The 14665-nt window shown below is 38.4% G+C and overlaps 1 protein-coding gene across 1 annotated transcript in view; it reads left to right on the top strand.

Annotated features, from left to right (window-relative positions):
* Positions 1–14665, top strand: part of LOC144683754 (ecto-NOX disulfide-thiol exchanger 2-like) — a 328442-nt gene that overhangs the window by 252517 nt on the left and 61260 nt on the right. Inside the window, exons 11-13 of the mRNA XM_078547116.1 lie at positions 1424–1636; positions 7423–7529; positions 10797–10911. Coding sequence (XP_078403242.1) covers positions 1424–1636; positions 7423–7529; positions 10797–10911 — 435 coding nt within the window. The remainder of the gene's footprint in view (positions 1–1423; positions 1637–7422; positions 7530–10796; positions 10912–14665) is intronic.

Genomic DNA, 14665 nt, shown 5'->3' on the forward strand with positions numbered 1-14665 from the left:
TGTGCTAATCTCATTAGCTTGTGATAGCAGCGTTCTGCCCTCTAGTCAAAGTGTTATCCTCATCGCACCCTTCTACAGCTCCCTGGATGTTTCTTGCTCCAGGTGTGCCCGTTTACTCAGTCAGACTGTCTTTCAGTCATTCCCTAGCATATACCAGTGCCATTGGTACTCCTGGCTTCACTTAATAACTCACCCATGTGTGTTTAACTACAGCCTAAAACTGTTGCTTCTCTAATTTCAAACCAATAAAACCTCAACTATTGTAGATCCCACTTCTGATGTCAATCTGTAAGCTTGCTTTTGTATTAGAGTCAAAGGAGAAGTTGCTCAATGTAAGGGTGGAGGTGGTGGATGGGGATTGTTTGAACTTCTGTTCAAGGAAGAAGCGAAGGGCGCTCAGGCTGTCCTAGTAGAGGATGGAGGAATAGAGAGATTGAATGCCCATGATGAATTTGCAGTGAACAATTTTCTCAGCAACATAAATCTCTGGAGAAGAAACCCAGTAACTTCAGATCTACCAGTAATGGGTGATCACAGAAAAAAAAAATGAATAACACACAGCACAAATAATTAATGCCGATTTAAATTGACAATTTCTCATTTTAAAGAAATTTACATAAATTACCAGTTTAAAGCAGGCGTTAGCTATGATCAAATCCAGAGCAAGAGCAGATGAAACACCCCTGGAAGCAGCAGAAGCTTAAATTTCAATTGGTAAGAGGATTAGACATGGATTGTGGAATAGGAGATGAAATAATTATTTAACCTTAATTAAGGGAGATAGCCTGGATACCAAGTTAGAGTGCATCAATCTCTGTGCAATTGAAATTCTAGAAGATGTTGATAAAAGAGAGGGCATCTATATGAAAGGTAACGATGTCTTTAAACTGATTGATTGGCCACAGCATTCCCAGACCAAATGGATATAACATTGGACTAGTTTTTATCTACCTGAGGTAAGTTGAGACGTAGAACTCAGTAAGTCTCTTTATTTGAGTACTAATATGAGAATAAAGTATTCCATGAAGACAACACATTGTTTATCAGTCCAGCTGGTTCACTAATATCATTCAGTGAAGGGTACATGCCAACCTTACTCTGGCCTGCTCATGACTCCAGGTTCACACAGTTGGTTGACTGTGGCATATCAAGCCATTCAATTATAATAGCAACAACTAAGGAAAAGATAGCTACTTATCACCTCAGAGCCTTTATGGATGCAGCCTTGCCAGTGTTGCCAGCCTTGCCCATGTCCTGAGGGCAAGTGTTTAGAAAAGATTTGTTTTAAATAATCCAATACCATGTCAGATGAAAGATGGAGAGCACTTGGCATGCAAATATTCTGTTCAGATTGCTTTTGAAAAGTTAAACCTAGTTTCCTCCTTTTCTTTGACTTACATTTGAATATATCAAACTCTTGTAGATGATGCAAAATTCTCTGAAGCTGTTCAGACCCTTTATACCTGGCTAGAACGAGGGGAAGTGAACCGTCGATCAGCAAACATTTTCTACTCCATGATCCAGTCAGCTAACAGCCATATTCGAAGGCTTATGAATGAAAAAATTCTACATCAAAAAGAAATGGAGGAAGCCAAAGAGAAGTTTAAGAATGCTCTCTCAGGGATTCTGGTTCAGTGTGAGTAATGACTTCAATCTTCAATACTTGAAATGATCATCATAGATGTCGTGAGCACTTTCCACCTTTTAAATACGCATACATTTTCTTTTTGTTTAATTTAATTAAATATACATCTTTATTTCTGTAGCAAGGCAAGTATGACTAAAACATATGGTGTACATCATAAAAAATGAGATAATACCTATATTGACATAAAACAGAAATTAGGTGCTTGCCCAGAAGGTATTAGCTTCGAACATCCTTGAGTTGAGCTTCTATAATGTTGGCTTCAGACACACCGATCAACTTTGAGTGCATGGAATATCAAGATCAGCACAGAAAAAATTTATAGATACATTAGGAAAAATAATGGTCAGGAGCAATGTATAGTGCTTGAAAACTGATGATGATGTTGTCAATGATAAGGAAAAGGCGAACATGCTGAATAAGTACTTTGCGCCAATATTTGCAGTAGAGGAAGAGGTCAGCATGTCAGACATCCCAAGGAAACTAAAATAGAAGTAAAATGCTGCAGATGCTGGAGACCTGAAATAGAAACCAAGTGCTGGAATTTTCAGCAGGTCTGTTAGCATCTGTGGAGAGACAGAAAGAAAGTTAACGTTTCGAGTTCAATATGACTTCTTCAGCGTTCTGAAGAAGTCATATTGGACTCGAAACGAAGAATTCCAAATAAGAGTCATATTTGGACTCGAAACGTTAACTCTGTTTCTCTCTCCACAGATGCTGCCAGACCTGAGTTTTTCTAGCACTTTGTTTTTATCCCAAGGAAACTATTGAATCAGGAGCTCAATAAAAATTAACGTAAGCAAGATAACAGTAATGGTAGAATTAATAGCGCTAAAGTGCAACAAATTCCCAGGACTAGATGGTTTCCATCCCATGCTTTTAAAAGAAGTAGGTGAGAACATTGTAGATGCCCTAACTATAATGTTCCAAAGTTCTCTCGATTCTTCCCTTTAGATTGGTAAATTGTGCATGTCACTCTGCTATTTAAGAATGGTGAGAGAGGGAAACCAGGGAATTATAGACCAGTTAGCCTAATATCTTTTGTAGGCACATTGCTAGAATCTGAGAATAAGGTTAGGGTAACTGAAAACTTTGAGAATTTTTAGCTGATCAGAGAGAGCCAGCATGGATTTTTAAAGTATAGGTCATGCTTAACAAATCTCATTGCATTTTCTGAAAAGGTGACTTAAAGCAGCGGGACAGGGGAATGCCTGTGGATGTTATATAGACTTCAAGAGGCATTTGATGAAATCCCACATAGATCACTATTAGCTAAACTTGAAGCTCATAGAACTCAAGGTATTTTATTTGCCTGCTTAGGAAATTAGCTGAGCAGAAGACGACAGAGTAGGGATAATGAGCAGGTACTCTAATTGGCGGGATAAAAGTAGTAGGTGAACTGTAAGGATCAGTGTTGGGGCCACAGTTACTCATTGTGTTCGTTAATGACTTAGACGATGGGTTAGAAAACCACATACCCAAATTTGCAAATAACACAAAGATAAGCAGCATAGATGGAAATGTAAAGTTACCAAGAACTATTGATAAGTAAATGGGCAAAACTGTGCCAAATGGACGTTAATGTAGGCAAATGTGAAGTCATCCGCTTTGGGCTGAAAGAGGATAGAATAGGGTGCTTTCTAACTGGTGAAAAACTAGAAGCAGCTGAGGTCCAAAGAGACTTGAGGATGCGTACATAGATCATTAACTGTCACAAACAGGTACAGAAAATAATCAAGAAAACAAATAGAATGCTGGCCTTTATACCAAGAGGAATAGAATAAAGAGGGCAGAAAGTCATGCTTCAGTTATACAAAGCCCTGGTTAGATCACACTGGGAGTGCTGCAGTAGTTCTTGGCACCACATTTTAGGAAGGATATAGTGGTGTTGGAGGAACTGCATAGATTTACTAGAATGATACTTGGACTCCAAAGATTAAGGTACAAGAAGAGATTAAAACTGTCATAATTCTTAGAATTTAGAAGGTTACAGGGTGCTTTGTTTGAAGTTTCTAAGATATTAGCGGGAACAGAGAGGGTAGATTTGGAGAAACTATTTCTGCTAGTTGGGGGGGTCCAGCACTAGGGGACATAGTCTAAAAGTTAGAACCAGACCTTTCAGGAGTGAAATTAGGAAACACTTTGCACGAAGGGTGGCATAAGTTGAAACTTTCTTCTGCAAATGGCAATTGATGCTAAATCAATTATTAATTTTCAAACTGAAATTAATAGATTTTTGTTAGCCAAAGGTACTGAGGGATATAGGGTAAAGACAGGTACTACGGAGTTAGGTTACAAATCAGCCATGATCTCATTGAATGGCAAAACAGGCTCGAGGAGCTAAATGGCCTTCTCCTATTCCCATGTTCTTAGGCTTACAAAGATACTCTAAAAAAGGTACAGAATAATTTGAAAAGATGAAGCAAGTGAGCCGCCTTTTAAAAATGCATTTCTGTTTCCTCTGTTTAGTTATGCTTCATGCACTATACCTAAAGATGTCACTTAGCATATCATGCTCCAGATACCAAAACATTCTTGAGTTGGCTGCTGGGATGTTTGCAAAAGCTACCTGCTATGCACTGTATATGGGAAAATCATATATCAAAACCTACACAGTGCCATTCTTCCTCTTTCATGCAGCTTCTAAACACATAAGGAGTTGCATTAGGAGGGAGAACAGTACAACACTGTTCATTATTAGACATTCTATCATACGAAAATGATGTTGATCATGTGCTTCCTCCATACCCGATTAGAATATAGAACTAGTTCTGAGAGTGTACCTCAGTACGTCTTTTCACTGGCAATAGTTTTCACTTGCTAAATTACAGAAAGTATGCAGTCATTATGTCTGATTGATCTTTTCACATCTAATTATGTACTCAAAAGTCTTTTTTTATGAGATTTAGTGAAAATTTAGTTTTGAAGTTTTTCTTTAAGTTTACTTTGTTAAATTTTCCAATTCCACAAACGTGCTGTTGGATTTCCCTTGGGTTGCTAGTTAGCCATGATTTGTGGCACTTGAGCATCCTCACCATTCTTCAATGATGATACGTATGCTTATGATTTGCACATCTTGCTATGGTTCCTTCCCAGTTCACACAGCAGGTTAACATCTCCTATCAACACATGATTTTCAAAATTCTGCACTGTTTTCCAACCTTAAATATACCAGGAAGCAATGCTCCAAATCCATTCAATTTACTCAATATTCAGCAGAGATCTTGAATGCCAGTATATCTGAGAGGCAACTGTAACTCAGCAAGTTAGAATATTTCTAACAAATAGAATAGCAATAAGTTGAGTCAAGCACTCATTTACTTAGTAGGATGACGAAGCAGTGCCTATGTTCTTAAAGGCTGCCACAACTTCCTGTAGCTCAAGCCAACTGCTTAAACTCCTTAACAAGAGCATTTTGACATCCTGATTGGCTGCAGACAAGAGGACAAAAATAATCAAGTTATCTAATTGCAACTTTAATATAGTGATACAATGCAGTTTTTTGTGCCTTAAAGTTGTCGATATGTAGGAATAGTGGGAAATTTAAAATGGCAGGAATTAAATAGAATAAATATATGTATCATTGCATCTTGAGGGTTACTTGGTGTTAACACATTAAGAGCAAAAGTTTAAACAATATATTGTGAAGGAATCTGTAATAGCTACTCTATTAATAGTGGTAAACTTAAGTTAAAAGAAACTTGGAATAAAGTAGCCTTAATTGTTAGCCTCCTTTTTCAAAGCTTAAGATACAAATCAGCCGAATAATTCATTGTTACCCAATGCTAGTCAGTGAATTGGAGTACTACAAATAACTGTTACAAGTAAGAAACAAATTAAGCCTTTTCCACAAACACTCTGGAACAATGCTGAGATCTTCTAAAAGTAGTAAGTACATCTGTATAACATCTATACTTTAGTTGGATAATAGCACAATACAGAAAGAAGCAACAATATGTTGTAAACAGGAAACAGAAATAAATAGTTTCAAGTACAGTACTTTGTGAGGCAAATGTGTTCCAATTGTTGTTTTGGCTATAGAACAATGATAGGGTTTGCAAAGTGGCAATCATATTGAGCAGGCTGCAGAAGTGATGTCAAAACTGTTAAGTTGTTTTCCATACCACTGATTTCTCTTTTACAGCTTCACTTGGTTTTGAATGCAAGATGAGCTTAGCTCCAAATTTAAACTTCAGTGCACTCAATTTTTTATGTCTCAATTCTCCACAAATTTTGATATTTCTTCAGGTAAGAATAGTAATCTCCTCTCCTCATCCTGTACTTTTAGGTTCCTCTTATATAAGTAATTTTTCACCCAAGAGAATAGCCGTTCCCATATCTCCCATACTTCTGTGAATGCCAATCTGCAATCTACTTGTAAAATAAAAAATGAGTGCAACTCAGTATGAATTCTGTCCGTTCCCAAGTTGAAGCACTGAAAATGCAATTTGAAAACATAGGCATTCCACAAAGGTGGAATTCTCACCATTAAATGTGAGGTTTGTCATTACTTGGAATTTTTATTAATTTCTAGGCATGTGTTTATATTGACTTAAAACTAATAACACTAATTGTGCTAATCACAGTTAATGTGAAGTTGTTGTTTACTTGTACTGAAGACATATTTAAATTCGCTTAAAATTATGGTGGAATTAGGAGTTGGATCCTTGTGAAAGGCCATTTGATCGAGCAACATAAGAAATATATGACCAGAAACAATTAAGGAGTCCATCTGGCTGCCCCCTTCCAATTTTTCCTTGATTTTTTTTTTTACAACATCTGCCTCCACTTCCTTCCTCATTGACAAATCTTATCATACATTTATACATCTTATTATTAAAGCAAAATAAATACACCTAGATTAAATCAAATGTTTCCAGTTGGATCTCTCCACGTTCTCACCACTCCCCATACCATTGCAATGTTATGCTCTTTTAGCCTATGCTCTTCAGTCTCCCAACTTTGGCCTTCTGTGCACGTCACTGCTACTCTTCTGAGGGTTCAGTCATCTTGCCTCTTCTCCCTGAAACCCCCCATAAGCCCCTTTCACACACTACCTCTTCACTGCTTTTAGAGGTCTCCTCATAAATCCATCATTTTGTTATCTTTTCTCATTTTTTACCACCAATAAATGTGTGTTCTCCTTTGGGGAAATGCCTTATGATTTCTGCAAAGAAAAGTCTTTCAATGCAAGTTGTTGGATCTAAGCACAAGTTTTACTTATAGATTAAGTAGAATAATATATACAGCAAAAAGGCCAGTTACTTTTGTGTCACTATAGTTACGAGAATGCTGTGATAATCTGCAATTTGCTTATGAGCAATGATTCCAACTGGTACTATTCTACTATTCTATTTAAATAGTCATTTTATCCTCCTGTCAGACTATCCAGTCTGTGTTTTAAAAATGTTTGTGAGCTAGCAGTCACAAAAAGACCCATGTTATGTCTCCTGTGGATTAATCAAACAACTCCAGAGATGGGACTCTTGAAAGAGGAAATATATAGGTTTGATTCTTTTTAATATCTAATTTATTTAGGAATGGAAATAAATATATATATTAGTTATAAGAAATGGGCAATGAACCTGAGGAAGGTACACACCTACAAAATCGTGCAAAGTAAGTACAAGTTGGGGTCACTTTACACTGATCACAGAACTGCACAGAACGGTAGCCTGCTTGCCTGCCTGACTCCCTTCCTCTTTTACTTCTCTACTCCTCACTAAATGCCTGGTGGGACCATAAACTGGGTTGTTTGACTCCCTTGTTCACCAAAGTTGAGCAGATTGTCTCCGTTTTCCACTCTTCCTCCAAGCAAAAGGCGTGGGACCATTTCTCAAAAGCTCAGCGCAAGAATCTACATATGTGGCGAAAACAAGCAGAGGTTAGTCCTTTTTTAAAATTCTCCTAACTTGTTTTGTGTTACTATACAATTTTCCACAGAGTGTCAATGAAAACGCTTGCAGTTAAAAGTGAACCTGGCATTTGTTGGGAGGGGGTTTGGTAATTTTTTTTTGCGTGTCCAACTTGGAAATGTCTATACTAGGAAACGGAAACCATTTTCCACTTTTGTTAGCCTTTGCTAACTTGCTCCAAGATCAACCATAACATAACTAATGCAGAGTAAAATACCTTTTACTTTTGCTTCAACAATTTCATCTAGCTTGGATCAGCATTGTCCTATTGTGAATTCCTTTTTTCCTGGGCCCACTATCTTTTTAGGCTTTCTAACTGAGATTGCCAGTGTAGTATTTAATAGTCAGTTTATGCTGTTGGTTTGAGACCTCTAGAAACAGCATTGAAACTGTTCATTTTGCACAAGAAGCCCTTGCAACTAGTAAAAAGAGGAGACTACATTTCATTACTATAGACAATCCCATGTTCTAAAGGTCCTAACTCACTGTGCCACCATGCCTCCAAAATACTTTTCTTTTAAAATTAGTGTTTTCATTTGCAGTAATGTAAGATTCTACGGGGATAAAAAGTAACTCCAAAACTAAATTGCATTGTTTTAAATATAGTCACATTGAATTAAAAACACAATATGTTCAGGAGGGTTATAACAGTTAAGGTAAGTTTCTTCAGACAATTTACCAGATGTCGTAATGATAGATCCAATGTTAAATGGTTGAAAATGGCGTGGTATATGTTCACAAACATTCTCTGTCATACTTCTCATTAAGCAATACAGTAAGTTCTTGCTTAAAACTTTAGTTACGTTCCTAAAAATCATGACTTTAATTGAAATAACTAAGTGAATTGTAGGTTCCCGTAGGAAACAATGTTAAAACAGGAGTTTGGTTTTTCCTGGTGAGCAATGGCTGAAAGAACTTATGTACAAGTTGAAATAATGTGCCATACGTGTGCAATACAGTGCACTCCTAGCTGAAATAACTTGCAAAATAAAATAAATCGCTAAATATAAAAGGAATACTGTATAAATTCAAATTAGATGACATGCACCAGTCTCTCTCTCTCTCCTTCAGCAGTCCCTCGGGTTTGGGGGTGACTTGTTTCCAATCCAGTTCAATGGATTCTGAATGGCTGATTAATCCAATGCATGAGCTGCAGACCTAGCCACATGTGGGGCAGGTGTTGCTCGGGTGGTCAGTTAGATGAGCTGTTTGGAGGTTTTTGTACCCTTCCTGTGCCTTGACTTTGTCTCCTCCACATGTTCCCGAAGAAGTCTTTACATTCGGTGCCTTTCCAAATGAATTCCATCCCATTTTGGTCGGTCACCATGAACTGATGGAGATGTTTAACCTCCTCAGGGATGCTCTGAGGACATCCCTAAAGTATTTCAGTGGAGATGGCTTTGAGTGATTAGCACCTTGATGCTGGACTCTTTGGCTGGCTTTAAAATGGCCCCTCTGCCTCACATGCTGCAGGGTTGAACAAAAGCCAGACTTGGGGCTCCAAAATTAATCAAAAAATTGCAGAGCCGGGTTCCTGAAGGCTAAGTACTGCACCCTGTATTTTTCACCCAAACAAGCCCCAAAAGCAACTTTTCCCGTGTACTGTACAGTAGCAAGTGCTGTGCCCCTCTCTCAAAGACTTTAAATGGCCTTTCTGCCCCATCTGATGTAAAGTTCCACAGCAGGCACACCTGGAGTTCCAAATTAAAATCAGCATGCAGATTCGAGGAATGGGCTCTTTCTTCACAGAAATGAGCAGCCCAGGCTTCAGCTTCTTCCTTACAAAAAAATCTTGTCCGTTTGGATACTTTTCTTGGAAAAGTTTGTTTTGGAGTTTTTGGGAGAAAAAACGCACTTTCTTCGAGTGCAATCAAATGCCTCTCCTCCCACTTGATTCAGGCACCAATTGGGTCACAGGACTCGATGTCAAACCAGCACAAAACGGCGACATGAAACCAGGCAAAGCACAGAGAAATAATGCACAACAACAACCTAAAACGATTTAAATTCCGACGAAGATGTAAATTGGGAATTCCAGCACCAAAAACTTTAAAACTAAATAAAGTGGGGGAAACTTAAAGCGAGGACTTATTGTATCTGCCTTTACTTGCCACTGTTATCTCCACAAACTGTCTCAGTAAAGAAGACACATCTTCATCTATGAAAACATTTAGTTGTTAATTGATTAATGCCTTCGTAGTCATCTCTTCCCATCTGCGCTAGAAAATTGGTGAGTACAAATTGAACTAATTTCTCAAGGAATTCAAATGCAGAATTTATAATGCATAAAACTGGCCGTATTGTTTTAAAGTGAGGTTTGTTTTATTCCATTCAATTCTGGGGCTATCAACTTGTGTTCCTCTAAAATGACCTGTACACCAAAGGTAAGCCCATTTTCAATAACATATACATTCGTAGTAGCTGAGGGGCATCTTTAGGAAGATGTGGGGTGTACTAAATTTCTCGACCAAAGGAATGTGTGGTAAGCAGATTGTCCGCCAATCCTTAAGGAGTGAAGCACAACTGCCGAAGGACTGCACACCATTTAAATTTATGTGTAAAATTAGAATAATGAAGAACAGCACAAAGCTGAATTTGTACTCTTTAGGAGCAAAAAAGAGGAGCAAGTTTAGGCAACTGCTCAACATGGTTTGTCACATATGTCATTCGAAAGGAGGAGCGAAGAGCAGTTTCTTAATGGTTTGTTCTATTTATTCTACTTTGTTGTTTTAAAAAAAACTGTATTAATTATATAATAGATTCTAAGAATCTGACACCTGTTTCTTTAGAGAGACTGAAGTTTACTAACCTTAAAATACCTTGTCTAGAAGTGTATTGAAATTGCAGTCCCATTAAACACAGAATTTTGAATGAGCTAAATCATTTTTACATAATTATTTTGCTGTTGACAGTCATCATACACATCTACCTTTTCAAAATTTTTAACATTACAATGTGATCAGATGAACATTTGGGTTCTATATTAAAATTGTCACTTTCATTAATCATTTTCTTTAATCTTCACAAATTTTACACTGTACACCCAAATTACATTTCAGACCTGAAAAATGTATTGTTTCCCAAAGTAGCAAATGTTTTGAAAATTGGCCCCTTAGTTCTGTGTAAGTTTACAGCAAACATGTAAGTGGCAGGTATAGGTCAGTGGTGTACCAACCAATTTTGCTTGTGGAGTGGTCCTTGTGAAATCAATCAAAAGCTTCTGTCCACATCCTCAGGAAATTCGTAACATCCATAATGATGAGCTCATGAGTATTCGGCGTGAAGAAGAAATGGAAATGTCTGATGATGATATGGAAGAAATGCCAGAGAACAAAATAACAGATGAATCAGGTATGAGGTGCTGAGATAATGTAAAATTCTAATGTATATTGTAGCTCAATTTATTTTTTTAAATTAGGCTGAATGGCTTACTCGGCTCCAAATTCTTGTGTTCTCATGTGCAGTCATACCTCAATATTTAAGATCTTGAAGAGTACTCATCACATCCAGCAACAGCAACAAGTTGTATTTATATTGCACCTTTAACATAGTAAAACATTGCAAGGCGCTTCAGTGACTATAATCAGACAAAAATTGACACTGAGTCAAATAAGATATTAGGATAGGTGGCAAAAGCTTAGTCAAAGGTGTAGGTTTTAAGAAAGGTCTTAAAGTGGCAGAGATGGATGGAGAGGTTTAGCAAGAAAATTCCAGAGCTTAGTCCCTATATTGGGATAAAAGGGGCAGTCGCAACATGAAAACAAAATTGTGGTGATGGCTGGTTTTCGGAGTAGAGGGAGATTATAGTGGAGTTTCCCATGGTTCAGTACTAAGAGCACTGCTTTTGATATCCATTAATTCCTTGAACTTGGGTACAGGGCACCATTTTGATATTTGTAGATGACACAAAACCTGGAATTTTAGTAAACTGAGAAAGGTAGTAATAGATATCAAGAGGACATAGGCTGGTGGAATGGATGGATAAGTGGCAGATGCAATTTACTGCAGAGAAGTGTGAATTGATAGATTTTGGTAGGAAGAATGAGGAGAGAGAGTACAAGCTAAATGGTACAATTTTAAAGGGGGTGAGAAAGAGAGACCTGGGCACATTTGTGCACAAATCACTGAAGGTGGCAGGACAGGTTAACAAAGCAGTCAATAACAAATGTGGGATCCTGAGATTTATAAAGAGAGGCATAGAGTACAAAAGCCAAGACATTAGCTAAACCTGTATAAAATACTAGGTCAGCTCCAGCTGCAGATGTGTGTCCAGTTCCGGGCACCACACTTTACAAAGGACACAAAGACTTTTGGAATGGGCACAGAAGACATTTACTCCAATGGGTAAAGGGATTGCAGTTACGTGGATAGGCTGGAGAAGGTGAAGTTGTTTCTCATTAGAACAAAAAATGCAATGAGGAGATTTTATAGAGGCATTTAAAATCATTGAAGGGTTTAGATTGAATAAGTAAAGAGAAACTGTTCCCAATGGCTTAAGGACCGATAACCAGAAGACACCGATTAAAGTGATTGGCAAAAGACCTCCCAGAGATGACATGAAGATAAGCTTTTTTACGCAACAGAAGAATTTGAAATGCAATGCCTGATAGGGTAGTGCATATGGATTCAATAGTAGCTTTCAGAAGGAAATGTGATAAATTCAAGGAGAAAAATTTTAGGGATATGAGGAAAGAAGTGGGGAAGTGGGACTATCTGGATTGCTCTTTGAAAGAGTGGTGTCATACCTAGCACAAAGGAAGATGGTTGTGGTTGTTGGAGGTCAATCATCTCAGTTCCAGGGCATCACTGCAGGAGTTCTTCAGGTAGTGTCCTAGGCCTAACCATCTTCGGCTGCTTCATTAATGACCTTCCTTCCATCATAAGGTCAGAAGTGGGGATGTTCGCTGATGATTGCACAATGTTCAGCATCATTCGTGACTCCTCACATACTGAAGCAGTCCATGTCCAAATGCAACAAGACCTGGACAAAATCCAGGCTTGGACTGACAAGTGGCAGGTAACACTTGTGCCACACAAGTATCAGGCAATGACCATTTCCAACAAGAGAGAATCTTTCATCGCCCTTTGACTTTCAATGGCATAACCATCACTGAATCCCCCACTATCAACATCCTGGGGGTTACCATTGACCAGAAACTGAACTGGACTAGCCATATAAATACTGTGGCAGGTCAGAGGCTAGGAATCCTGTGACAAGTAACTCACCTCCTGACTCCCCCAAAGCCAGTCCACAAGGCACAAGCCAGGAGTGTGATGGAATACTCTCCACTTACCTAGATGAGTGCAGGTCCAAGAACACTCAAGAAGCTTGACAGCATCCAGGACAAAGCAACCCACTTGATTGGCACCCCATCCACAAACGTTCACTCCCCACTGATGCACAGTGGCAGCAGTGTGTACCATCTACCAGATGCACTGCAGGTATTCACCAAGCCTCCTTAGACAGCACCTTCCGAACCCATGACCGCTACCATCTAGAAGGACAAGGGCAGCAGACACGTGGGAACACCACCACCTGGAAGTTGCCTTCCAAGCCACACACCACCCTGACTTGGAAATATATCACAGTTCCTTCACTGTTGCTGGGTCAAAATCTTGGAACTCCCTATAGCACTAACAGCACTGTGGGTGTACCTACACCACAGGGACTGCAACAGTTGAAGAAGGCAGCTCACCACTACCTTCACAATGACAATTAGGGATGGGCAATAAATCCTGGCCTAGCCAGTGACACCCACATCCCATGAATAAATTTTTAAAAAGACCCTGAGCTGAATGGCTCCCTTCTGTAATATACCATTATATAATTCTTTGGCCGAAGGCACATCCAATCAATAAGTTCCTAAGCCTGTAGTAATTGCACTATGTCAACTTTAATTTCCCTGTAAAATAACTTTATTGTAAAACCTTGGACCATTGCACTTGGGAGAGATAACTTGTATCAGTTTGGCATAGTGATAGCACTTTCACCTCTGAGTTACAAGATTGTGGGTTCAAATCCCAGTCCAATGATGTGATTGAAACCTCAATGCACTTTGCTCTGTGTCCTCACCAGCATTATTTCCTCAATCAACATGGCCAAAAGCAAATTAACTGATCAGGCATTTCTTTGCTCTAACACTAAATGATTTGTCTTGTTTGTCTACATAGCAAAAACATATACAACTGCATTTCGAAACAATTTATTATATATAAAATGGGATTTTCTGGAAGCTATAATAAATTGCCATGTAACTTGATTTGTTGTTTCTTCCTATCTGTCTTTAGTGCTTCTTTTCACATTGCAAGTTTAAAAAAAGTTGTGCCTCCCAAAATTGGAAAGAAAATATCCCTTTGTTGTAAGCACTTAAGCACTTTTTTTTCAATGTAGCATGCAGTGTTTTAATAGTGTGCAAGTCTGTAGCTGTGACCACGATATATTGAATTAAAGATGGTTAAGTAGGAAATTCATCTGCAGAGAACATTCTGTCTTCCTGAATGGTGAGGCCTGAGAAACCCCCGATTTTGAGCCTAGGGCCTCATTTGAATTGAGTCAGTAATTTGTGGAGTTCAGCAAGCAGCTCACCAGTAAAGTGCAATGAATGATTGAGCAATTGCAGGGGCACTGAGCAACAATTTGTTTGGGCCTTTGCCAATGGTGCTACATGTCCAAATTTCTAGGCCATTACCTGTGCAACAAATGGTTATAAGAAGGGCCTTTGGTCCGTTGAGCTTGATTGTTTCACATCTCATATGCCCTATTATGGATTCTGTCCACTTCAACTCCTGAAAGATCTGACTAACCACAGTGAAAACTTTTGACAAAATTACTTTCTGTAAAATTACCAGTATGCATTACCCTATAATTATCCACACTAAAATCCACTTGCTAATTTGTCTGAATGCACAGAAGTTAAAAGCACCACCCATGACTGCATTAAGCCATAGAGACCAGGGAGATCCCAATTTAATCTGTGATTTGGGCTCAGTCATTTAGTCTCTAGTGGAGTGTTACCTTTGATACCATTGGGTCAAGGAAGGGAAATTATAACCAAAGTTTACACTCTTGATTATTATCCAATGTTCATTTTTTAGAAAGTGCACA

The sequence above is a fragment of the Cetorhinus maximus genome, chromosome 8 (genome assembly GCF_964194155.1).
Source record: "Cetorhinus maximus chromosome 8, sCetMax3.hap1.1, whole genome shotgun sequence".
Lineage (NCBI taxonomy): Eukaryota > Metazoa > Chordata > Chondrichthyes > Lamniformes > Cetorhinidae > Cetorhinus > Cetorhinus maximus.